Source organism: Malurus melanocephalus, unplaced genomic scaffold (genome assembly GCF_030028575.1).
Source record: "Malurus melanocephalus ecotype Western Australia unplaced genomic scaffold, MMel_1.1 scaffold_179, whole genome shotgun sequence".
NCBI classification, from domain to species: Eukaryota; Metazoa; Chordata; class Aves; order Passeriformes; family Maluridae; genus Malurus; species Malurus melanocephalus.
The window spans coordinates 344448-368999 of NW_026623411.1; the positions used below are offsets into that span (position 1 = coordinate 344448).

At 35.7% G+C, this 24552-nt stretch overlaps 1 protein-coding gene across 1 annotated transcript in view; it reads left to right on the forward strand.

Annotated features, from left to right (window-relative positions):
- DIAPH3 (diaphanous related formin 3) overlaps positions 1-24552 on the forward strand; it is a 199585-nt gene that overhangs the window by 77565 nt on the left and 97468 nt on the right. The window contains exons 18-20 of the mRNA XM_057372834.1: positions 7849-7944; positions 8874-8968; positions 15173-15274. Of these exons, the coding sequence (XP_057228817.1) occupies positions 7849-7944; positions 8874-8968; positions 15173-15274 (293 nt within the window). The remainder of the gene's footprint in view (positions 1-7848; positions 7945-8873; positions 8969-15172; positions 15275-24552) is intronic.

Genomic DNA, 24552 nt, shown 5'->3' on the forward strand with positions numbered 1-24552 from the left:
ATTCTAGAAAGAAGCCAAGTCCAGCTTCTGGAAACTATTGAAGCTTAAAGAGTTTTGATATAAAATAAATAATGAATTCTCTGTTAGAAGTTTTTAAAAAGAAAAAAAGTAATTTGTAAACTCACCTGAAAAAATCCCAGAGCATAGTTTAAGWAATACAGAGACTGCAGCATATGAAACATAATTAACAGATGCTACATAAAATCTATAAGCAGCAGAAGCCCCGTCTTTGAGTGTCTCTTTTTCATGAAGGCTTCACTTAGGAGTATATACTTGTATTTTAATTCTGMAGACTTCAGTAGGTTTCTGACTGTAACTGCTTTGCTGATTTAGAGCTAAGGTGTTAAAATTTTCATACTATTGAATTTTGAGCATGGATAAAGACGTAATAAAAATGCTATACAAAGGTAYGATTTACTGCTTCATGTCTGCCTTCTGAAGGAAAAAAAAGGAGCAATGCCCTTTTTTTCCTGCTTCCAAATGCTGAAGCTCTGAATTATTTCTGTTTGACCAATACTGAAGTTACCTCCAAGCTGGACTTAGGGGGTACACCACATTGGAGCGAGRAACACAGCGTGCATGGTCAGTAGAGGAAGTTTTAGAATAGGTCAGTAAAGTGGRCAGTAACAGATTGCTAAGACCAGCTGGTATTCAGCCTGGACTTCTAAAGRAATTGAAGGATGAAACAGATGAGCTATGAACTGTGCTGTGTAACTATCATTTGAACTTATGCCAACATCAGAGGAAAGGAAGCAAGCTGAYAAATATGATGACAGTTTTTAAAAAGGCTTGAATAACTACAAGAACTGCAGTTGATACCAGTGGTGGACATTTTGTTTATAATCATTGATAAATGGCAGAATTAGTTAGCTATTTAATAAATTACTGATATACTGGCAAAAKAGGTTTTTGGAAACCATTAGTTAAGGAAAACAAAAAACAGCARTGTCGCAGTAAAAGTTTAAGCTGTGCCCACATTCTGCATACTTTGTGTGTTTTCCTTTTGTCTTATTAATAAATACTAAAGGTACAGCAAAACTGATCAAGATTATAAAAATGAAGTCTTTCTATGTACAATGCATAATTAAGAATTGGAATTCTGTGCTGAAGCACTTAATGTTTAAATTTTTTTTAGGTTTAAAAAGCAATTATACCAATGTGTGGAAGAAAAATCTGTAAAGCATTATTAAATGAAAAGATTTTGCTCTGGAATTCAACAATACCTGAAAGACAGCTATTGGACACCAAATAGTGGAGGTGAACAGCTGCCATTCTGATTTACAATCAATAATGTTATGGTGTTCCTTGATGGTAGGAATATATTTTAAAATGGGGAGATATGGAAACTACAGAATTATGTGTTTACGTATGTGTGGGACTAGACTGTTCTGCTGGGAACAGCAGTATGTTTTGCTTTTTCCTGTGCAGCAAATTCCATTGTATCAGAAAGTTCATTTCAGCCTCCCCTTTTAKGTTGCCCCTCAGACAGGAATTAATGAAGTTTTAGATCTTTGCAAGAGTTGAATCAGTCTGGTTAAAACTTTCAGTTCTAGTGTGGAGCCCAGCAGGTGTTCAGATTGTAACTAATAGAGTGATTATTCTGATTTTTTGTATGCCATATTTTTGTGACTATTGTAGGTAGTTACTTCTTAGCAAATAGGACTTCAGGGTTGATTTTTTTTCTTCAGGATTTTATCAGCTACTGTTAAAAATGTGAGACCCGAATGTTTTTGGTTTTGAATGAACCATCATTTAAAACAGATCTTTAAGTGATGAGCAGTCCCTGATGCTAACAATTGTGTTGATATAAACCTAGGTTGCTTAATTTGGGAAGCAGAATATTTATCAGCTTCCTGGTCTTTCAGTGTTTCAGGCATTCTTCCTACTTCTGTGGACAATGCCTGGTAACCTTATTTTATCTTTGTTTTTATAAAAAAAATGAGGTGTTTTCAGTGATACTGTAAAATGGTCTAGTTCMCAATTTCTCTTGTATTTTAAAGTAGATTGTCACAAATAACTTGCTGGGGAACAATTCAGTAGGAAACGTGCMGGTGGTGCTGATGGCACCTGTGTAGTGTCATGACCTAGGTAACAGGCTTGCTGATGCTCTATTAAAAACTTTCTTCTTTTGAGACGGGGGGGGGTTTGCTTTGTCTTGTTGCATGTCATGTTGTAGGACACTAGTCATGAAGCTGTTGTMACAATGAAGTCTTCAAAAGTTTCTGTCCTGTCAGTCAAAAGGCACATATTCCTTGTCCACCCTTTGATTTTAACACTGGTGAGGCCAGGCTGGAATACAGTATCCAGCTCGAGGCTCCCCAGTGAAAGAGAGACATAGATGTACTGGGAAAAGTCCAGCAAAGGGTCACAAAGATGATGAAGGGACTGAAGCCTCCCTTCTGTGTGGAATGGCTGAGAGAGCTGTTAATGTTTAACTTGGAGAAGGGGATGCTCAGGAGGGTCTTGCCAGTTTTTGTAAATACCTGACAGGAGAGTRGAAGGAGGATGGAACCAGACACTTCAGTAGTTCCCAGTGAYAGGACAAGAGGCAATGGGCATGAACTGAAACACAGGGGTTCCTCCTGAACATCCCAAGCCACTTTTTTATTCCTGTGAGGGAGACTGAGCACTGGCACAGTGTGTCCATGGAGGTTTTGGAGTCTCCTTCCATCCTTGGGGATATTCAAAAGGTGCCTGAATACAGCCCCGGGTGCCAGGCTGTAAGTAGCCGTGTCTGAGTAAGGTCACTTCCAACCTCAATAGTGGTTGATAGSRAGGTACTCCATATTTTACCTTTGAWTAACTAACAGGTTCTGCAGGTTYTCTTATTTAGCTATAACCTCATTTTCTATTAAAGATTTGTTCCTTTGATTCCAGATAACTTTTAGGAGATACGCACTGCAGGTTTTTCAGTTGAATACCCCGCTATATGGGACACAAGCTATCATTTACTTTTAAGAATTAGAGTTTTCTACAGATGAAGTAGGCATCTACTTTCATAATGACACTCGGTATGGGTACATCCTTTCAGTCCAYGACCCCAAGCTTGTTCTTTCCTTTTTCAGTGAAGAGAAGATGYAATATGACTGTTGTGTTAGCTGAGAGGCTAGGAAAAGTGTAAGGTCATGTGCAATTTTCTAATTTTTGGAATGCTCTGTTACTTAGTGACAAAATAACACTACTTAGTGACGAAAAAACTCCGCTGAGTGTTCTGTGTAATGTAGTTTTCAAGYTTCATCTGAAAGAAGAATTCAGACYTTTAAAAATAAATGTTCAGATCTGAATGTTCAGATATATTCCTTTTGAAGCTTGTATTTCAAGGATTTTTTTTTCACTAGGATGATGTATTTTAGAATATTTTTTTTCTTTAGCATACAGATACACAGACGTGATTTTTTTAATAAAGATTGTGGCTAGCAGATTATGTGAGACCTGTGGCAGAAATGGAAATGTGTATGTACTGCAATTCATGAATGTAGATAGATTGTTTCAGTGGCACCTACCAAGAATGTAATTGTTTCAGCGTTCTACAGAATAACTCCACAGGATCCAGTCCACAATTTTATGAAGTGCTGTTCTGTAGGCTTCCAACTGTAATATTTGTAAAACAGTCCTGTCACCACTCTTTTCTGGACCCTAATTTCAGTCAGGTCATTGCCACAGATGGAGATAGTTGACTACGTTTGAATGTGTTTGTGGATCTGAAGCTGAAGGACAGAGTAACAGCAATCTGTCCAGTATCTAAAACTCCTTTGAGGTATTTGTCAGTCTGTATGCTGGCAACCACATCTGTTAATTTTTGTCTTGCTAATAAGGATATGAGGTGTGAAGATAAGAGGAACTGCTAAGGGAGGGAAGTGCATTCCGTGTGTTTTAAAGTGCTCTAGCACTTTGTTTCTCAGCCTGAGAGAGCAGGGCAGGAGCATCAGATGAGGTATACGGATGAAGCACTGTCCAGCTCSGCTGCTGGCACTATGTCCTGCAGTGGGATAGATTTAGCATATAGGCAGAACTTTAAAGGGTGTATGTTTCTTTGTTGTATAATATCTGAAAATAAAAGTAGTTTTGGAAAAGTTAATAGTTTAGTAAGATCAAACTTCTGRAGCCATGAAAATGGTATGTGTATTTTGTGATCCCCTGGTTTGATTCCTCTCGCATTAGCATGGTGGCATCTCACATCTATTTCCGTCAATAGTCACCTTCTTTCTGCAGCAGCTGCCCACTCCCACTAAGCTGCTTTATTTTTTCCACTGTAAGCAGATATTCCCGTTTTCTTTCTTCTGTATGCTTTCATCTCTATCCCAGTGTGCTTCACAAATGAAATTTTAACGGCTTATTTTCTTTGATTTCCTTTTAGTCTAGATACATACTTCACCTGTTCAGATATTTCTATTCATTCCCCTCTGCTGTGGGATTTTTCCATGTTTTCTTGTTGGAAATAGTCAATAGTTATGTTTCAATAGTTATCGTTTGCTTTTGGGGGCTTTTATATTTGTTCTGGTTTTTTTGCCACTTGTCATGCTTCAGGAGCAGCACTCCCTCATTTAGTGCCCCCCTCCTGCCTTCAGTGTGAGCTAAAAAAGGCAGAGATCATGGCTTGAGATAAAAGCAATTTACTGGAAACAGCAATGAGATAAGAATAGTATCAGSAACAATATTAATAACAGAAGTTTACAAAAAGGGTGATTTACAGGTGAAAATTGCTCAATGACTGGGACACTGAATGAAATGGTGGACAGACCATCTGCCCCCATGTTTTTCCCACAAACCCAAGACAATGAGAAACATGGCAGACAGACCATGTGGTCAGGACCAGCATTATCCCATCACTCCATTTGTTGCTTGGTGCCCTGGAAAAGGAATGCCCCCTCTTTCCTCCTCCTTTACAGGAAGCAAGAGAGAGTCCCTTTTTCCTCCTCCCTGGCCGTGAGGTGAGATGGGATTTGATAGCAGTGTCTTGGCCATGCCCACACAGCTCTAGCCTCTSTTGCCTCATGGCTCCTGTGAAAAATTACCCATGTTCTCAGCCAAAACCAGGACATGAGCAAAGGYGATAACAATTACTAGGGGAGGTAGGAAATATCAGAGTTAACAGGAGGAAGTGCAACATTTCAAATGAGCAAGAAAAGTAATCTGTCCTCTGCTTCTTATTGCTGCCAACTWCATAAGGACGTGACCTGAATTCTGCTGAAGTATCATGTAAGTTTGCAGTAATTTAKTTTGTTGCATAATTGTAGAACTCTGCATACAATTCCTGCATGAGTTTCCTAGAGTAGATGTGTTCTATGCTTATATGTTTTACCTCAGTTGTTGTGGTGCCTTTAGTGCTGTAACATCGTGCATAGCCCCCTCCCTACTGGGTGAAAATTTCTGAGGCTTTAGCCAGTTCATTTGCAGCATTGCTTCTTGATTTGGAAATAGGGAATGAAGTAGTACATGTTTTAACTCCTGGGTTTTTTTTTTGCATGTTTGTGTATCTGTTTTATCTCTGTTATGAGACTTGTAATGAATAAATTTTACTTTCTAGTGCTGGAAGAGGCAAACTTTTTTTTTTTTTTTTTAATTTTCTGCCCCTACTAGTATTCATTTGAGGCTGTCATGGCAAGTTTAAACAAATGAATAAATGTAGATAATTTAACTTCTTTTTATAGTGACTACAAAGGAAATTATTTTGTTTCCTTTAAAGTTCCAAGTTTCTTTGCAAAATTCCAAGGTAGCSATAAAGCATTTTACTGTATTTTCATTAAGGTATGAGGATGGCTTGGAATCTGTGCTACAGGGATGTACAGGTCTTCTAGAGGAATCTGCAATTCTAGTGTTGTCAAGTYTTTGAGACAACTCAAAAGTCATGTTTTTAAGAGTCACTGTTTCCAGTGTGTTGCTGAAGAAGTTAAGAAATGTGAGAGGTCTGTTAAAGCCTGTAACTGAAGGAAAAAAGAGTCATGTGATTCTGGGATCTGAACCCCTTGACATAGCACTTTTCAGTTCAGTAAGGGCTATTCTTAAAGCATAATCAGAAAAAGTGGACCTTTAGTGGAAACCTACTTTTTATCCAGTAGATTTAATGTAATTCTATTCCTTTGGAACATGTAATATAGAATTCTCACGTTACAGTTTTCACACTAGTGGTGAAAACATACTTTCGTTTTCACGTGTGTAGTAAGCAGGGTGTGTAGTTTTTCCTGGTACAGGAGACTGCCTGCCATTCTGTTAAATCTATGCTAAAAGAAATTCAAGGCCAACCAGAATTTGTGGGTAGAGTGGGACCAGACAAAAGAGGAGGATCGTGGCTTTGTAACCCATTTTCCAGCACCCTGGATATCAGTCCTTATTCTAAGGACTGCTTTATGTCTTTGCCTAGTGATTTTGTTTTTGCAGAATACAGATTCTCTTCTGCACTGGCATGTACTCAGTAGCATCATGCTGCCCAGCAGGTATGGAGTATCAAAAGTGATTTAGGAGATAATTCAAATTTGTGTCTCCACCTACTCAGAAGGGACTTGAATCTGGTTCCTTCAATCCCTATGTGAGATCTTGAGGTCCTTGTGTCTTTGGTTGTGTCCTAGACAACACAAAACTCAAAGGCCTAAAGAGGTCATTTAGTCTACGTCCCAATCCTTGGTAAAATTTATTGTGCTTAGAAAACATATTGTAAGGATGATATAGCTCTCAAATATCTCTCTTAACATTTTTGGAATTAATTTCAGCTTAGGGAAATCCTCTTGATAATTCATGCTCATATCTACTTTTGTCAAGGATCATCACTGAGCTAGAAATTTTAATCCTATGTGTTCTTGACAGGACTTCTCATCTATATCTGTCTCCTTCAGAAGTCAGTACATTATATTTTTGTAGCATATTTTCTGCTCTCAAATATCTGAAGCATGTATAACTTAATTTGGAACAATCATRCTGTAAAAGCTTGGAAACTAATTTYATTTGTGAAATAGTATATACAGAATTAGATAAACAGTAGCAATAGGTTTGGTAAATAACATTTGACAGTGAAGATTTGTGCTAGGGGGAGGAAGAAGGAAAAGGAAAAGAAGAGTACAACCAGATTGTGTTTCAGGAAAGATTTGTGTGGTTTTTGCTTTTTAATTTGTTTGTATAATAATTCCTACTAGTACCTTATCCAGCCTATGTTGCTATTTTAAGTGAAGTTCTTATGACAGTGTGTGAATAATGAGAAATAAATTCARCTAATACAATGTATTTGGGTGATCCTATTTGTAAGAAATATTTTCTGAAAAAAAGAATAAAGGCAAAATCTCCAGCAATGTTAATTTGTATATGTTGATACAATCACTTTGTGATATTTTGTAATAATGTGCTTGCATAATKTATTTAAAAATACATATTTTTGAGTTTTATATATATATACAAGCTAGTGATCTTTGTTAATTTTGGTGCATATAGTTAGACAAAAGCAATCACAAAAATAGATAGATGTCTCAGTGTTGAGACATATTTTCATGTTTTTTAAGATTTGTTATTGTTAAAATCTGATTCATATTCCTAGCCTGGCCAGGGTAACTGGAGCATGTTGCATGATATTTTAAATATGGCTGAATTTGTACAAGTAACATTAGCATGTTTATTCAGGTCTTATATATTTAAAAATACAACCTAGAAGGCTAACAAGCTAACGAAKTTGACGGAAGAGCAAAAGTTTTGGAATACAAGCAATATGTGCAAAACCTTTCTGTTTTTTGTCTGTATGTTTTATTATATGTTCTTTTCTTTTTGAATTGACTAAGCTTGATAGCAAATATGCTTCTGCATTCATGAATGTTTCCTCTAAATATTAAAAACTAACCATGATTGTATTTGTGTTTACTTTGGCAGTAAAAAGAGAAGAAGATGATTTTGAAGAAAAGAAATCCATTAAAAAACGGATCAAAGAATTAAAAGTTTTGGATCCTAAGATTGCACAGAATCTGTGTAAGTAGATTCTATTGATTTTTTTATTTCCACAAAGTAATGTATAAATATTCCATAAAAATGCCTTTCTCTGTTATCTGATTGCCTTGTAACACTTCTAGTTTAAAATGTGTTTAAATATGTGCATWTTGTTTTTAAGCCCGAGAATGTGACTTGATACAACTTAAACACTTAAAAACAGTTAAAGATTGTTCTTAGTTCAAGATTGGATATATTGATGAGCAAGCATACAGCTGTGTATCTAATCTATCTGTATTTGCAATATATTCAGGARCACTGCCTGGCCCCCTTCCCCTGCCTTTCCCCACCCCCTGGTGAAAGGAGGATGGTAATGTCCACAGGATGTCTGGCCAGCTCATGGCCTTTACAGAAAGTAGGCAATACTCCATAGTATGGAAAAATATGAAAAGAAGATAAAGTTTTGATGGAGAGGAGTGCTAGGAAGAATAGGTTTCTAAATGCCAGCAGAGATTAAATAAGAAACAATTGGAATATGTTGAATAAATAGAAAGTGTTTATAAGAGCATTTTGGTTTCTGTTTATATGTTTTGGTTTGTCATGGTGCTTTTTTAAGAGAAAGGTCTGACAAGACYGAAAGAAAATTATAATTGAAGAAAAGAAGAAAATTTTGATTGTCACTCGGCACAAAATACTGTAATAGCAGTGATTCTTCTGCAGAGTAGACTTATTCTGACTGCTTATGAAGGTCTGTAATGCTGGATGTTGTGCATAACAAATAGATATGGAGAAAGCTGGAATTGGAAAAGAACAGTAATTAAAATTACATTAAAAATTGTTATYTCTTACCTATATTATTTTGTGTAGTGTTTGTTAATCTGGAGATGCTATGACCTGTTTCACTGCTGTTTTTTAAGTAGAAGCAAGATGTTGTCTTGCTTTCTTCATTATTTGTGGAATCTTTGTTTTAGCAATTTTCCTTGGATCTTTCCGCGTGCCTTATGAAGAGATCAAAATGATGATATTGGAAGTAGATGAAACACAACTGTCAGAGTCCATGATTCAGGTAATTAAAATTACACTTAAAATCCCAATATTTCAYGAGAAGCATCTCAGTACATAGAAACGCAAAAAAACCCTCTTAATGTAAACTTGGCCAATAAATAACTGCAAGAATCTTCTTCTGTTGTGAACTGTAGATTTTTTTTAAAAAATTGTGATGCTAATATTTTTATGAAAGCAGCTTGTGTTGTTTTGGCTGAGATTGAGTTAACTTTCTTCACAGCGGCTGTTATGGAGCTGTGTTTTGGATTTGTGCTGAACACATAGTTGATTTTGCAGAGATGTTTTTGTTATTGCTGAGCAGAACTTACATGGAGTCCAGGCCTTTTCTGCTTTTCRTCCTGCCATGCCTGCAAGAAGGCTGGAGGTGCATGGGAGGTTGGGAGGAGACACAGACAGAACAGGTGACCCAAACTGACCAAAGGAATAYTYCAGACCTTATGGCATCATGCTTAGTGTATRAAGTGRGGGGAAGAAGAAGGAAGGGGGATGGAGTGGTGCTGTTTGTCTTTACAGGTCACCATTACACAGATGGGGCCCTGCTCTACTGAAGATGGCAGAACACCTCCCTGCCCATGGGAACCTGTGAATGAATTCCTTGCTTTGCTTTGCTTGAGTGCATGGTTTCATCCCATCCTATGAGTTTTCTGGCTTTTACCCTTCCAACCTCTTACTGATCCTACTGTGGAGAGTGAACAAGTGGCTGCTTGGGGCTTGATTGCTGGATGGGATTAAACTATGACATAGCTAAATTTATATTCTTAATTTTCCATATTGTCCATGCCTAAGTAGAGACATTTTCTTGGGTATATATGATGTTTTGTTTCTTCCCTACTTACCAAATTTTTCCTTACTTTGTTTTCACCTCTGTCGTATCTGCACAAATCTCTGTTTTGTTTGGTTTGGTTTGGGCTTTTTTTTGTTTGTTAGAGATGTAACAATCCTATATCTTGCCCTACGGCATTCACAGCATTCACCACTTCTCTTGCATGGAGATTTTTAGGTAGTGTCTTCACTTTCAGTATTATTTTTTAAAGCACAAAGCCAGTATGACTCTAGATGGASCTAAAAGAAACTGGAAGTTCTTCTGTATACTGTGATATTTAAGGGTTGAAAAGCTGAATAATTTAATGCAATAAAGACAAATTAATCATTTTAGAATAATGGAAAAAATAAATTGGAAGGGGTGTGTTGAAGTTATTTGAGTCTCTTCTCAAAGCCAGGTCAACTAGAGTGGTTTGATCAGGACCTTTTCCATCAATTTTTTGGTATCCCTAAGGCTAGAGACCGCACAGACTTTCTGGATGCATTTTCATGYGTTGAACACTTGTGTGGAAAATAGCTCTAATCTTTATTGTTATAATTTGTGACCTTGGTCTTCTACTGCACAACTCCAAGAGGAACTTAATTGTACCTTCTTTGTACCCTCTAGTTGGRTTATCTGCACACATTAAATGCCCATAAGGCTTGCTTTCCTGGAGTTTAACGAACTGACTTCTCTTAGTCTGTCCTTGCCTGCCATGTGCCATATTCCCGAGTCATCTTGATGGGCATCATAAATCTTTCCTTAGAAAAATKGTATGTCTTTTGGACAGGACTCTGGCATACTGTGATGAACTTCAAATTATTGCTATTATGGCTCATAAATGTCAAAACAAAATATATAAATAACTGATAATTACTATTAATCTACTAGTAATGTGGTGTAGGTTTTAGGTAGCTAATCTCTTTAGCATACTTAAAAGTGTGTTTCAGACTTGGATACCAGTTCCTACTGAAACAGGAAAGAAAGTTGAAGGTAGATGATTTTTTTAGAAACATACTATTTTTGCAGGAATGTTCATTAGTTAAAACAAATATAGGAATTAGAGGCGTAAAATTAGTTGTTATATATACAAGGCTTGTTGAAATTCAGATGTGGCTTGTACTACAACACATAGCAACTTGTATTCAGAGGTCAAAACAGGTAATTCTGTGTTTGTATGGTTTTCCTGCAAAATAAATTTCCACCATATTGCAATGTCAAAATAACATCCTACTGAGACACTGTGCAATGCTCAGCATGCCCTTTTTCTTCCTGCATGAGGTCTTACCCTCACTTCTTGTCACTTGGATCTCAGAGAGATGTTTAATCTCTCTTTAGCTTTTTATTTATCTACTTTCCCATCTTCGTTGAGAATGAGATGTTTCTCTTAAATATTTGAAGGACCAAGATTGCACCATCATCTCCAATGACAGTATATGTAGTCATTGTATAGTTATCATTCTTCTATTCAATGATGCAATTAATATTGGCACTGAAACTATTACTTTAGGGTTATTAGGATGAACATAGTTTACACTTCTAAATTGCTTTTTTARTGTAGCTTCCACTTAGATCAGTTTTTCAAGGTTTTCTTCATGCTCAAGAGCAGCATGATGCATATCTTTATTTTTTTTGGTATAACAGTAGAAATTCTTTATGATAGCATGAAAAAATGAGAGATGAAATATGCTCTGTTGTTATGTTGAGCTTGAACTCTGTCTCAGATAGTCCATGCTTGCCCTGAGACTCTCACGGTATTTGATCTTAGCACTGTTTCTCATAGGTTAAAATTTAGCTTGTTRGAAAAATTAGGTCCTCAACAATAATATGAAACAACCTGTGCAAATAAATACTACTTATCAAAATTATGAAAAACTGTCATTTTGATAATTTTTGGGTATATTATTTAAAAAACCCTTACTTTTGCATTTAGACTCTGGGGAAAAAAGTCATCAAACCATTAATGGGTAGTTAATTAATAGCATACTTCTATGTGAAATTGCAATAAATAGAGGAACTTTATTTTAACTTAGAAATTTTTCGCTCTTCTTTCATTATTTTAATTTCTTCTGTGAACTATTATTTTCATTATTATTGTATATCCCTTGGGATAAAGAACGCCTAATTCTCTGTAAATTTAAAACATCGAACAGACCCTAGCCCTAGTGGAGTAGCTATGCAGTAGGAATGGTTAACAGTATAATAGGAGATAATAATACCATAGGAGATAACTTTTTGACAGTATGCTGATAAACTTGTTGCTCTATTAATTGGAATTAACAATAAARTAAGTTGCAAGTCAGTGTACCCAGTAATCTCTCTATGCAGATGGCATCAAAATTGAGTCCAAAGTGGTTTTGACAGAGGTTGACTCCTATTGTGTTTGCTTTTGGAGGGGAGTGAACAATTTTATTTAAGAAAAGGGTAGCAGAAGTTGTAGAGCCAAAAGTGAGGTCTGAAATGATGTCCTACAAGATGACAGTGAGTGKAAAAGTCAGTGGAATGGAATGCAAGTGATAATACTCACAAGCTCCTGTATGAGCACAGTTATATAAATCACTCAAGGACATAGACTGCACTTTTTGCCAAGTGATGAAACACTTGGGARTCCTAAATCAGGTGGAAAATGGAGTAAAACTTGGACTTCAAATTTAGTTTGCATGTTCGGATGTAATAATTTTTTCTCTAATGGTTTTGTCCAAGTTGCTTGTTTTTGGGTAAAAAAAAAAAGCCTATAGTAACTTTGAAAAAGGGGCTGAGTTTAAACTTGGATAAGGACTTAAGTCACCCWTCTTGCTTTGAAAGTGGTAGAACAATGTGACTTGTTGCTTCAAAAAGTTGGTATCCACCTTCAAATATACTTAGGTTACTAAATAAATTTAAGTATCCAGCTGTATGGCTCTGTTTTTACCTTCAAAATYCTTTTAAAGTATGTGTTAAGGCCATTCTATGAAAATGTATTCTGTGTATTCTGAGAAGAAGAAAGCATACATAAGTTTGCAAGGATATGGCTATTTTTCTTCGTTCTTATATAAGTTACTTTAGACAGTGTGGTACTTCTTTCTACGCATTTTTTGCTCTCAGTAGGTTTTTTTGTATAGCTATAACTGTAGTTCATTATGGCCTAATATCACTTTTTCTGAGGTTGGAAATTTGTCCTCAATCCAACTCTTGTTATGCTTAATAAATAAAATGTATTTTCTCTCCATCTCTCTCCATCTCCCTCCCCCACCCCTCTTCRGTTGGAAGTTAAAGCTAGTGCTGAAAATGGTAAAATCTCCAAAAGTTATGTTGTAATCCAAAAACTCATTGACTAATTACTGAAATATTTCTTGTGACTTAGTCAAAATACTTTCTCCTGCTTATTCTCTGATATTCAAAATGTGTTTCATCTCTAGCTGCTCAAAGGCTTTATCTGAATGCCATAAAAGCCACTTTGATATCAGCTGCTCCTTCAGTTTTGGTTGATTTTTTTATAATTTAGTGATGCTCAATATTGAAAATATTCGTACAACACTTGTGTGTTTTTGTTTTTTGAAAGTTCTGTGGGCAGTTTTTCTACATAAGAAAACTATTTCTGCAGCCAACAATAACTTTTTAATTACAGTAAAGATTAAGGAATTCTATTATATTTAGAGCTGTTTATGTGAATGTTGGATATCAAAAAAAGAAGTAGGTGTGTTATGAATTTCTAATTTAAAATGTATCTTTTTACACTTCGTACCTTTTCATTTTTGCTCAGTGTTACTGATTTAGTGCCAGACATCATCATCCATAATTAATAGATGTCATCTTTTTTATAAAAATATTTTCCAAATGTAATAGTGGTAAGGATATGTACGACTGCTGTTCTGCTGAAAATCAATTTAACCATATCCAAATCAAGCTCCTGAAATTTAAGTTTACATTATTGTTTTAAGCAACATCATTCATCTATTTTTAATAGTTTTYTGTTTTTCTTACTGRAATCCTTATATGAGCATGGACACTGTTGAAGCAATCTACTGATTTAGGGATATTTTGCAGCTACCACTTAAAGAGTAAAATCTGTTCTTCTTAAACTGGGGAAGCATGTTAAGCAAAGCATAGGTATGACTTTGTATCTCTCTGGCTTCAGAAAGRTCAATTTTTTATCTTAAATGGATGAATTTCCTGTAAAAGAAAAAATTAAGATATTTAATGAGTAAAATTAGTTTTTTAACACTTTCAGATGGAGATTTTCTTCACTAACTGAAATGAATTATTTTTTGCTCATTATACATCACCAAAGCTTTTTAGTTGAAAGATAATCAAATTTTGACAACCAAAAGTCTGTCTTTTCCATCAAGTAATGGGGAAGTGCTTTAGCTGGCCTTTTTGTTTCTTTCTTGAAATATGGCAGTAGGTAGTGGGATAGCTCTATTTCCTAGAGTGGCCTCAGTGTTGAAAGAATTGAATCTTCAGTTCAGGCGAGTGATCTTACTGGTAGACCAGGGAGTGCTTTGAGAGAGAAAAATCTCTCTTATGTTTTTCTGACTGTGACAAAAGTTAAGCCAATGAGTCACCAGAAACACAAGTCATAATCTGAGAGGGACAGCAGGCCAGAGGGGTCTAGTAGTTACAGCAGTCATCTTGGAAAGGGACAGAGCTGAGCTACTGACTCAAATGTTATACCATAATTAAGAGTTTGAGAAGCTCTTTATTTCCAGAACATCAGAAAAGCCATTTTTAGCCAGCCTAGCAGAATCTAATTAGAGTGGGGCTCAGGTGCCTAAATGTGCCTTTATGTAGATAATATATATGTAGGTGTTTGGGAAGCTCCAGGGAGTCAGAGGATTCTTCAGATGAWCAGATGAAGGTTTTAGGTTCCCTTACTTGTGTTCAAGACATTCACTTGTATGTGTCCAATCTCCCCGTATGGACTTCAGCTGAAGCTGAATCCCACTTCTGATTTACTATTTCTAAGTAGCAAGTTTTCAGGCTACGTAGTAGTGTAAGTAAGTGTAATGGGTTTAAMCTTCTGTTTTGAAAAGGTAGAAAATAAATTATTATTTTTCAATATACTTTTCATCAAGAATTAGTAATTCTTGCCATCCTTTGGATGGTTATGTTACTCTTGAAATTCTGTTTGCTTTGAAGTGTTCTGCTTGCACAGTGCCTGTCAAGCAAATTCTTTCTTTAAAAACAGTAATGAAAAGACTACAGAAATGTCTGTAGAATCARTGTCAGGTGCTGACAGTATTGCATCACTTGCCTTTTACACTCTCAATTACTTTGTGTGTTGCTGTGTACATCCTACTGTCTCCAGGGAAGAGGGYTGTCTTTGAGTGTATGGTAATGATACATATGTAAACCCATTTGTTTACAATAATACAAGTAGCATAGAATCTGAGATTTTTAAGCCTATTTTTTTTTTCTTTGTAGAATTTAATAAAACACCTCCCTGAACAAGAGCAACTGAATGCATTGTCCAAGTTCAAGAACGAGTATAACAATTTGTCTGAACCTGAGCAGTTTGGAGTTGTGGTGAGTTCTGTTTTATTATCATTGTTTTTTTGGTCCTTTCTTGAAATACAGTTTTAATATGAAATTGTAGAATAAAAATGACAGCTGCTTCTCCCTAAAAGTGAAGGGGTTCCAGACTGGGAGAAGTGCTGCCTTACAATTGGACTTTCATTGGACATATCCATGGAGGTGGAAGGTCTGATTATTGAAATATTGCTGGAATGATTTTGGATTCTCTTTGTTTAAAAAAGTAATTTACTTTTGCAAAAGAAGCCAAACCAAAGCCATGAAACCTTTGGTATTTTCTGTGGCAAAGTTTCAGACTGGGAGATGCAGACCTATTTTGAATTTCCATAGCTAAAATAGTTTGGGTTTACTTTTGTTTGCATTAATAAATCTTACCATTTTCACAGAAGTTTTCTACATTAATGTTTTTCTTTCTATTCTCCACATAAATGAGAAGAAAATAATGTCATAGCGATCATGTTAACCTGTTCTGCCTCGTGTCTTTGTGTTTTATACCATGGTCTGTCAAGAGTACACATAATCACCTTTTCCCTTCCCACTGGGAAGATATGTTTGTAATATCTTCCAGGTTGAATTAACAAAGGAAGACTACTAGTGAAAAAGGAAAATGCTAGCTCAGTGCTGATGGTTGATTTCTTTTGCAGAAATACAGTTTGCATATAATTTCTATATAGCTAATAATTCATAATTAGTGATTACTTCATCAAGACAAACTCAGAATAATGCTATATAATTTCCTGGCACATATGTCTATACAAGTGTTTGGTTTTTCTTGTCCATTCCTGGAGTTTCAGCCTAAGGTGGTTATTGCTAAGATTAGCTTATCTGAGGGAATTTCCCATGGGGGAATAATCCTTATTCAGTTAGATGGAACTGTCAGTTGATGAGTTAGGCCAGTAGCAGTGTAGGTAGAGTTTTGCTGCATGTGGCCCAGCTTGTCTGATAAATTTGTCTTAAAAAGTTGAGACATTATTATAACTCAGAAAAATAAAATTAATGGATAAAGTAGGAGTTCTTATATCTCAAAAACTTATGGAGCATCTTTTCTGAAGGAGCAACCAGTTTCCCACTGAAAAGTTCAAGTCTGTGCTTTTCCTGGTTTTCCATGCAAAACATTAAAAAACAAAGTGTGCAAACAAGAACAAGCCCCATCATCAGTTTCTCTGATGTCACACCTTCTATGAATGTAGTAGAGCAGACTTCAGAGAACAAGCTACAATGTTTGTAACATGAAACATTTTTCATTTCTGTTCAAGGGAAAATTTTAAATAAGTCACTTCTRCTCTTTGAATATGGAATCCCATCCATTTGCTTTTCATCAAAGTTCTTCAAGCTCCATCTGGCTCTCTTGTACCTTTTCTTTTGTTGTTGGCTGGGGAGCAGGCTGAATAATTCTAATTTCTTTAGAAACCACCGTTGATTCTAATATGAATCTTCACATTATTGCTGGTTTTGTTTGTTTTGTTTATTTTTCCTTAAAAATGTTGGTTTATTCCTAATTTTTTGTTGTCTGTTTTAAATGAGGGGAATCAAACCTAAATATGAAATATAATACTTTAAGTCTTTTAGATGAGTAGTGTTTCATAGTTTTATTTTKTCAGAGAATTAGAAGAGGCCATGTTAATTTCCTCAAAAGTTGTAATTAAAGGAACAATTAAACTATCTGATTCCTAAGGAAGAACCTAAATATTGAATACATGGCTAATTACTACTTGTGTGATAATAATTTCTTTTTCTAATGGAAATCCATTATCTTTCAGGCTTAGAATTGAAAGTCAGGATTTGATACTCTGAGAGAAAGAGCAAGACAGTGAAATACTGGCTTGCTGTGACTTTTAGAGTATTGTATGTTTCATTCAAAGTTAATTAACTTTCGTTTTTGGCTTAAACGCATTGAGGACATGACTCTAAACAGTTCGAGTTCCCTTCATGAGTGTGGCTTGTGGTTTTGGGGTTTTGTTTGGTTTTTTTACCTTATGATTATAGGGATTTTTTTTTCCTTTGTATTGACTCTATGAGTTGTTTTTGTGGTTTCTGCCTTCTCTTTCTCTAACTTATTTATCATTTTTGTATTTTCTGTTCATTCAGCAGTAAGTATAAAATAAATCTTTTATTGCYCTTATCTTGTCTTCCAGACTTTGGTTTTTCTTTAGATAAGCTACTTTATTTTCCTCTAGGTTCTTTCTTTCACTTACTCCAGGCTGATGTCTCAGAACACAGATAGTATCACCTATTACTGTGGAGTTTGGTTTTTGTTTTAGGGTTGGGGGGATCTGGGGGGAAGGCCGGGAGGGGCTTGCACAGATTCATTATTTATTTTATGAAAATTGCGTTAATTCTTTTCATCTTATTAAAAACTTGGCTTACCGTTGTTATCTTAACTTGATGTTACATTGAATGTTGTATTTTCTTGCTCAAATTCATGATGAAGTATGCTTGTGCTTGACAGAAAACAATACACAATTTCATTTAGTTTTACCATACTTCTTGTTTTGTAATTGGTTTTATTCATGGCAATAAACTTTCTCCAAAACTTTTTAAAAACCTCCCTAAACTTTGTATTATTTTCTTGGAGGTTTCATTGATTATCACAGAATCACAGAATATTCTCAGCTGGAAGGGACCCACAAGGATCGTCAAGTCCAGCTCTTAAGGGAATGGACCATATAGGGATTGAACCCACAACCTTGTCATTCCTAGCACCATTCTGCCATAAAACTTATTAATGATGAAGATTATCTTTGTTATTATCTTTGTTATCTTATTATCTCATTTAGAAATGAATAGTCCTATGACAGCACACTTGCAGTGTGAACCATTGGAGATGAATGGGGTTTCCATCTAGATGTGCACCTTGGATACAGTTGACAGAAGGTTTTGGTGTTTTTACATTTTTACCTGGTACTTTCTTTGATGAATTTCATAAATATTATGTTGTTTTAGGACTTTTAGCAATGTCGGTTTGTGGGTAGTTCTTTCCTACTACGAAAAAAGTATTGTTTTAGAGAATGTTGTTTCCTAATTTTTGGAAATTGGGAATAGTTAGTGTCTGTCATCATATCAAATAAATGGCTAAGAAGTAGACAATTTAGTAATGTTAATCTCATTTGTTGATATAATAGCTACTAGTTAGATTTATTGATGATGACTGATACTTTGAGTTCAGGAATCTATTTATGGATTTTTGTTGAACTATTACCATACCACTGGTCAATATATTATTCATAAGCAAGTTCTGTATAGGTATCTTCCAGCTATTCAGACTTTGAATGTTCTGAATTTTCATAGTATTCCATCCTATGATTTGACATACACTTGTCAGTGCCTGAAATTCTTTGTTGTGTAAAATGGTCCTGGACCATATTAAATTTATTATATTGTTTGATATCCATAAATGCAATTCCATTTAAGAAATCACAGTTTTGTTTGTCTTTATCAGGCATCCCTGTGCCTCTAGGTCTGACATTTCAGGGCATTTTTGGAGGCACAGAGGTGCATTGCAGTGTTTGGTCCCATATCAGATGTTTCCAGATCTTTGCCCCCACCCCTTCTAAGTTATTTTGGAATGCAGTTTATTTAGATGGGTGCCCTAATACTTCAAATATAATTATTTAGATAATTGTGTGTTATGATAATCTAGGCTTTCTCGCTGCTCCAAGAGTGTCCTGTATCTGTAGTTCCCCAACTCTGCAGCAGCACACATCTTCCTCTCCTCCCTATCTTGTCCACACAGCAATACTAAGGCTTCAGGCCTATTCATGCCAACATATTTTAACTGTTTGTAGCACTAGGAACAATTCCAGAAAGTAGTTCTGAATTGATAATGCTGCATGCACAGAGCTGAATCCAGTAGTGAATTCCATCATGAGACAACTGGAACAGGTTGCCCAGAGATGTTGTGGATGGCCCATCCATGGAAATTTTCAAAGCTGAGTTGAAAAAGACTCAGAGCAATCTGGAAGGTGTCCCTACCCATGGCAGGGGAGCTGGAACTAGATGATCTTTTGATCCTTTCAACAAAAAATATTCTATGATTTTATGTAAATACTCAGTGACTGTAATCCTTAATGGTATAAAATGATCCTGGATCATACCAAATTTGAAAATCCATAAATGCAGTTCCATTTAAGAAATCACAGTTTTTATGTTTTTATAAACATTTTTGATGTAAAAAGTTTCTAATACTTGACAAGATGCTATTAGTAGACATTTGACCTCAGGTGTAGGGAAGTGTACTAGCATTCTCACGTATGAGARTACTGTCTCAAGAGCCACATGTAATAGCTCCCACTATATTTCTTTTCTTAAAACCTGCGACATTTTGAAAGATGTTCCCATATTGTCTGGTAGTAAAAAAAAAAACAAAACAACCCAGATTTTTCCTTGATCACTTGTATTTGCTCAAAGATAAAATTGAAGGGATTACAAAATATTGTTTCAGAAATAATTAATGCTCAGACCTTGTGAAATTCACTGACAGCTAACCCAAATAGAATTTGGCAAGCAATCCTCATGTGGCTTCACAGCTTGTTCATTGATGGATGTGTTTTTAATGAGTTCGTACCAAAGGAACATATTTCACTAGAGAAAATTGAAGATTAGAGTGAGGCCTGATGAAGGCTAGTTTGTCTTAAATAATTCAGCAGACACTTAAATTGATCAATTCCATATTCAGCTGATAGTTTCATCTGTATGTTTTCATTGAGGGTAACTCAAAATGTATTAATGTATTTTCACTCTTGTCTTGAAAATATCATACTATCACTGTTTCTGCAGAGGTGTACTCTGCCTTTCATAATACTTGATGCTTGGACACAGCCATACCTAATGACATTTCAGTCTGTTTAAAATTCTGAAGTCCTGAGGTACATCTGGGCTATGAGATACTTTGATTGTGTTAATTTCTATCTGCAAAACTTATCTTCTGTGTCTTCTAGATGTCATGTGTATCTGCTGCTCTGCCTTGTCAGTGTTCTCTATCAGTTTTTCAGCCTTTCCAGGAGTGTTGCCAAAGATTAACTTTCTATTATATACCATCTGTGAGAATTAAAAAATCTTTGTGACAAATTGCAGTGAAGTTACTTATATTGTTGAGAAAGAGAACATTCTTAACTCCTTTAATGTTGACATATTTCAGATCTTGAACCTGGCTAAGGATGGAGAGCAAAGTTCCAGAACTACTTTCTGAAACTGGCCATCATGATCTGCACTGATCTGGCTATTTGCAATTGCCATTGGATTGGCTTATGTTAGTTCCTTTGCATCAGAGAAAGATTGTGATGCCATATTACAGATGAGTGCTCCTGTAAATGCTTCAGTACTAGCAGATCTTACCTCTGTTTAGTTCCAGTAAAACCATTTTGGGTAGTTAATCTAGAGAACAATTTAAAACAAATTGTCTTACTGTTGTCTTATGCTAATTTAGATGGCTAGAAGTTGGTTGTTGCTTGTTCTAGCACACACATAGGTTATCTCAGTTTTCTTCTTGGCAGATACCTCTACAGCTTCAGAGCAGGAATGTCATTTCTCTGAAGGGGCCCCATCTTTTGYTTCTAGCCTCACTTTTCACCTTCTTGTAAATGTTTCAAGAGCTGGTCCTGGATCTGATTTAATATTTTATTTTCTTTACTAACAATGTAAGCAGCCCTCTAATGTTTGTGTCATGCTTTAAACATCATAAGGAAAACACTTGTGTTTTGAGTAAGGACCATGATCCTATTATTTTGGCTCAGCAGCTTCAAGGGTTTCTTGGAATTTGGCCACCTAAATTGCGTGAGGTATCCTAATGACTAGCTGGTRTAGGGCAGCTGTGCTGAAAGAACCTTGAGGCTGATCAGTACCTCTTAAATCCCCGGAGCCTGAAATTGCTTTGCAGGTATTTCACCTGTTCTCCAAGTGCTTTAGGATTTTCTTTCCCTGTAATCATTTTGTAGAGCTGAGGAACTTTCTCCAAGACATGCAAGCTGTCTTCTACAACATTCACTTATGTGACATGTCATTTCAGACTGCTTTTGTCACAGATTAACTGTGGTTCCAAACACACCAAATAACTGCGTATAAAAATTCCCCAGTCATTACTGAATTCACTTTTGAGAGGACTGCAGAAGCTCTACAGTGGAACAGTTTTTTCTTAGTATACTGTCATCATCATAGACAGGTATCTTCCTTCTTAGGAGATTCACTGGGACACACACCTTGTGGCATTGGTAGAGAAGATGATACCAGATATGAATGTGCTGGAGGACTGAGCTTTTTTGAAAAGGGTCATGCATGACATATCAAAGACATCAGAATCAACTGCTAGCTATGTAACATCAAATTCCWCTTTCATGTGGGACTTGTTATGATAGTTCAACCTGATGGGATGTACTTGACTTGCTGTCATGGTTTTGAGACATTTTCATCCAGACCTTGATCATGTGTCTGTAGTTTCATAATCTCTATTTTGGGATATTCCTCATAGTAGACTTACTTTTCATTAGGAGGTGGATTCCTGGTAGTAGCCAGACAGAAAATGGGGCATTTATTTTAAAGTTATGCTTATCAGATTTTTCCATCTGGAATACAGTTACATCTGATTTTCTTTTAGAAACTTTTCTTCAGTTGGTTTGATATTATATTGTTTGATTTTAAATTCCTTAATGACACCTGATCTTGACTTCTGGTGTTATTTTATATTTCCTATCTGTATGAATTAGAGGTTTTACAGAGGATTTTTACCTATGTTAAACTCTTGACTTGATTTCCCACGAGGAAAGCTTTTCAGTCTAGTAGCATCTGCTCCGTATGTGTCTTTTAATGAAAATAGCCTTTCAGGCATCTGTTAGACCTGCTAAAAATAGAAGAATTTGGGAAATTCAGACCCTCCCCTTCTTGGAAGATTCCCTTTTAGGAAAATATAATTGTCTGGTTTCAACTTGGAAAAACATAAGCTGTCTGCACTCCAAACTGATCTAGATGTTAGTACATCTAATGGTAGTTTTCGGATAAGGCAAAAAATAAAACCAAACTACTTTCGTTTCATAGAATTTACCTTTCTCTGAAATTCAGCATGAAGACTGTAAGCTCAGCTTATTTTGACAGCTGTGTTGTAGTCCCCAATGGCAATTCAGAGATCTGCTCACTGACCTTGCTGGTCCATCTTTGTTGAACATAATGCAATCCAAAACAGTATTAGGGATTTTCTGTGCTGTGCATCAGTGTGACTGGTACTGTCATCCACAAGACAAGAGAAAGCTGCCTGTGTGCAGCTAGGAGGTAATTGATAGTTGCTGTCCCTGTGTCACTTAAAATACACTGCCTTTTATTCTGACCTGAAAATCCTTTAGGAAAACCTTGGCTTTGCAAGAAACTTAGTCAATAGTGCAAATTCAAGCTGTTTATAATTCAGGCTGGAGAAACAGAGTAACAGGACATGTTCTCTATCACTGCTGATAAGGCTGAAAAGACATTAATTCAATTGTTTGCATGTATACATCTATATGTGTGTATGTATCTATATACATACAAAAACTTCTTGATTTCTCTTGAGTAATTTTAATTTTGTGTTGGCAGTTCTTGACTTTGTAATCATTTACTTGAGGAAAAACAGTGTGTCAAAGGTGAAGAAAGATGTACCATTTCCACAACGCCATGGAAACATTTCAACAAAAATACTGTTTTTTTATTGTAAATTGACTTCCCATATTCTGAAATAGTGTTTGATATTTCTATTATGCTTCTGGTTATCACTGCAGTTTAGGCATGTTGTCTGTCCCTTTCAAATTGAGCAGAGTGTTTCTTTTATTTTCTTTAAACATGATAAAATGTCTGTTAAGGTATCAGTCCTTCCTTATTTGTTTTTCTTTTTCCTGCTCTTCAAGTGCCTGGATCTAAAGATAAGTGTCAGGAATTCCCACTTTTTACCTATGCACTCTGCAGAGTTCACTGATGCTGCAGTGGTGAAAGCCAAATATTCTCCACAGGGAATGCTGTTCCAGTTAACTCTCTTTAGTCAGCTTGGCTGTAACTGTTATTTTACTTTTTGGATGAGAACATTTTCAGGTGGTCTGACAGCCTCAGCACTGTTGCTCCTTTTAAAGAAGGTATGAAACTGAAGCACTTGCAGTGTTTTTCTCTATGAGCTTGTGACAGGAATGAATCCCCTTCAGTGATCAAAATGTAGTGTCAGTGGAACTTCCAAGACTCTTTCCTTTCCCTGACATCAACAAAAAAGATAGTAAAGGTACACATATATCAGATTGCACATTCTTGTAGTTACCTTGTGATTTATGCTGTGTTTGAGAGAAAAACCTGTCTTTGCTGCTGAATGTGAGATCTGTGAGAGCTACTACAGGGTAGCTCAACTCATAAATCAGTTCCCATTTGGATTTGCTTGTAGTGAGACTCTTCTTGTTGACTATCACTTAAAAAGTAGAACTATATATTACCTATACACTGAGTTCTCTGGCATGTATAGTTTTCTGCTTCAATTTCCCATTTTAGTTATTTGGATTATTTGTTTTCAGAATTCCGCTATCAAGATTTAAGTAAACTTATGTTCTTATATGCTGATTATAAAAAAATGTGGGGTGTTAACATAAGCTGCTCAGCATTTCAACAATTAAATTCTTAGCATCTCTTGTGGTAGGGTGTATGGATTTTAGAGTTTAACTGTGGACAACATGTCACAAAGAAAGCCATATATTACTAAGGGAACTCTAGCTCTTCCTGTCTCAATTATTAACTTAGCAAAAAGGTAGAAAACTAATACCAACAACATGCATTGTGCATTCATTTCAGAGCACTTTGAACAACAACRATAATAACAACAACAGTAATAATCCCCATGGCATTTCTGTTGTGCTTCTGGCAATGTGTTCCTGCTTCTAATATTTTRATTACGTATTTCTGCATTCACCCTTAAGACCTACATACTTACATACTGGACGTCTTAATTTACAGTAGTTCAAGTGGTTCTGAAGAAAACTTTGCACCTTTTATGCAGATGTGCATGTTCATGTTTGTGCAATGTGTCTTTGTGGTTAAAGTGCATGATTAATTCAATTTCAATTAATTCAATTAATTTCAATTTCAATCCCAGTCTGAAAAGCCAAGACCCAATAAATGATGCATTTTCTGTAGTATCTTTAGTACCATTTAAAATCAATGCAACTTACACTGCAATTTTTTAGTTTCTATGTTTTAGTGTTAATGATCAAGTCTGTTGCACCCTGAGTAGGGTAATAAATATTACAAATCTGGATCATTTCAATGGAACTCTTTTTTTTTTT